This window comes from Nansenia antarctica (genome assembly GCF_963989245.1).
Source record: "Nansenia antarctica genome assembly, chromosome: 5".
NCBI lineage: Eukaryota > Metazoa > Chordata > Actinopteri > Argentiniformes > Microstomatidae > Nansenia > Nansenia antarctica.
Window position 1 is genome coordinate 62486305 of NC_137690.1, and position 2500 is coordinate 62488804.

General features: G+C 38.5%; 1 protein-coding gene across 1 annotated transcript in view; it reads right to left on the reverse strand.

Moving 5' to 3' along the window:
- Positions 1–2500, reverse strand: part of sla1a (Src like adaptor 1a) — a gene marked incomplete at its 3' end in the record, with an annotated part of 4279 nt that overhangs the window by 1033 nt on the left and 746 nt on the right. The window contains exons 2-6 of the mRNA XM_080531809.1: positions 2457–2500; positions 2090–2189; positions 1798–1884; positions 1474–1577; positions 1–43 (exon numbers count right to left, since the gene is read on the reverse strand). The exon at positions 1–43 is cut by the window's left edge and continues 89 nt beyond it; the exon at positions 2457–2500 is cut by the window's right edge and continues 54 nt beyond it. Coding sequence (XP_080387935.1) covers positions 1–43; positions 1474–1577; positions 1798–1884; positions 2090–2189; positions 2457–2500 — 378 coding nt within the window. The remainder of the gene's footprint in view (positions 44–1473; positions 1578–1797; positions 1885–2089; positions 2190–2456) is intronic.

The window sequence follows — 2500 nt, forward strand, 5'->3', positions numbered from 1 at the left end:
TAGTGCTTAATGGATCTGTGCTTTACCGAGAGAGAGTAGACACCTGCAGCGCGTGGCATAAAGCAGAAAAGGCATTCGATTAGATATTCAAGTTCAATCACAGAGGGCCAAAAAAACACTTCTGGTTTCCGTAGCAGGTCACCTCGGACACAAGGAGAGTGGACACCAGATGAGTGGACAAGTAGTAACCTAGTAATTGAATATTTCTACATTATGGCTGTAGATTAATAGTAAAGTATATATCATTGTACACTATTGGACAAAATCTGCAATGAATAGGATGGTGCTTATAGTGAATTACAGGATAGTAGTGCCTTACAAACTAACAGTAGAGCTGTGTCTCTTATTTCATGTGCACTAGTATGAAGAGGGAAGTAGTGAACTTCTTTCTCTCGCAGTCCTGTTCCCTTTTTTGCATTTCATCATAGGTTAAAAGTATAATCTAGATTAAGATCATTTTCCCACGAGAACAGTCTATGGAACAGAGTATGAGTGTGCTGTATTGCATTGCAAAGCGCTCAGTACGTTCTTAGAACGAATGGTTCTATGGAACCAAAAAAGTTGTATGCTTTGATACATTACAATGGGTCTTATGAAATAACCATAGGGGATTCTTTAAATGGTTCTAAAGCCATGGCATATCATTTGCATGTCTAGAGAAACTTACATTTTAATAATATTTTATACTCTAAATAACCTTAGATGGTTCTATTTAATAGTTTTAGGATGGTTCTAATGTATAAATGTTTACTAATATGTACTAATGTATAAATATTTATATTATAAATAATAGTAGTAGACTAGCTTCAGGAGGAGTGCAGGCAACTTAACATGGGCAGACCACAACATATCTAAGTTGAATGTCCTAACGCAACTATTTCAATTTTAACACATGGAGGGCGAAGTGATAGACTTGCACACATGCCAATGGGTGCCAGCCCAACCACCCCAACAAAACACATGCATGAACATGAGTACAGAGGTAATGCAGTTAGAATCAAACAAGGACCAACATCACATCGGTTAGTGAGATAATGAAAGAAATACAAAGAACAGAATTCACAATTCCATAGCAAAAGGATAGAGCAATGTACTGTGGCAAGTTGGCTAGGGAATTGTGAGTAATGTGAATTTGTGTTCTTTATGTTGTAACCGGTGATATTGGTTCATGTTTGATTCTAACTCTATTACATCTGTTCTTGTGATGTGTGAATGAAATGAGAGAGGCAAAAGGGTTGCAAATAGCAACTCTTTGATGAAACGCTGTACGAATGAACCTCATGTACCATGAAGAATGCCTAATAACCATTTTTTAAAGAGTGTATAATTAACCATACCAAAGTAGAGATGATAATATCATATTATATTATAACAGTATACCAACCATGGTCCTGAGTAAACCATGGAGTACTTGTTCTATTTGTATCCTAGCACTAACACACCTGATTCAACTAGGAGTTTATTTGGACTCACCTCTTTCCCTGGTGCTTTCCCTGACCATGAAAGAGCCCACTCTGTTACCAGGCAGATGTAGGAGGTCCTCCGCCTGCTGCCTCACCACGCCCTCATACAGCCATCTTAGAATGAGATAGAACTGAGTTACTATGCAGCCATCATAGAATGAGATAGAACTGAGTTACCACACAGCCAACTTAGAATGCGAGGGAACTGAATAACCACACAGCCATTTTAGAATGGGATAGAACTGAAATAACTCAAGTAATCACTTATATTTGGGGAAAATAGCCAAATCTGTCATTTCAGCGACCAGCGTCCAGAAGGAACTGTTCTGCTTACCCATGGTAAACTTTGGCAACATGGCTGTTGGGGATGTAGTTTTCACTTCCTGTTTGTCCAGATCGGACACTCCACCAGCTACCTACCCTGTAATATCACAAACAAAATTAAAGGGGAATTGCAGTGTGACCTCAGTGCAGATAAAACAGAAGCATATTAACTGGAGCATATTGCCTTTCCTCTCACAGCATTTTGAGATTAATGTTTTTATTTGTTTTCATGTTTGGTTTTAAATGTATCCTTATGCTGTACACAAATTGCCCCTTGGGGGACTATAAAGAATTGGACATACTGAGAAATTACTCTCAGCTTCTCTCCCATCCTGAAGAGCGGCTCACTCATATCTGGCGAAGGGTAGTCTTTTAGTACGACAAGTGTGTCATCTTCTGACCCTGAGAAACCACAATGCACACAATTAGGCTGGAATCCACACAGGAGACATCATTTAACAATAGGTTAAACCTCATATTGAAGTGAATGGTGCACTTAATCACGTTGGTACTGTCTGTTGACCAAGGTCTTTGATACTGTATAATGTGGCCAATATCTTTTTATCATAATCATCAAGTATCCAACATAATACATTTGACCGAAGTCTGATGTCTACTGTTTACTTTACAATAGTTAAGACGTGTTCTAAAGTGTTCCATAAGCCTTACCCTTCAAAGCACTGTCATGGCTGTTTGTATTGGTTGTTTTCCCA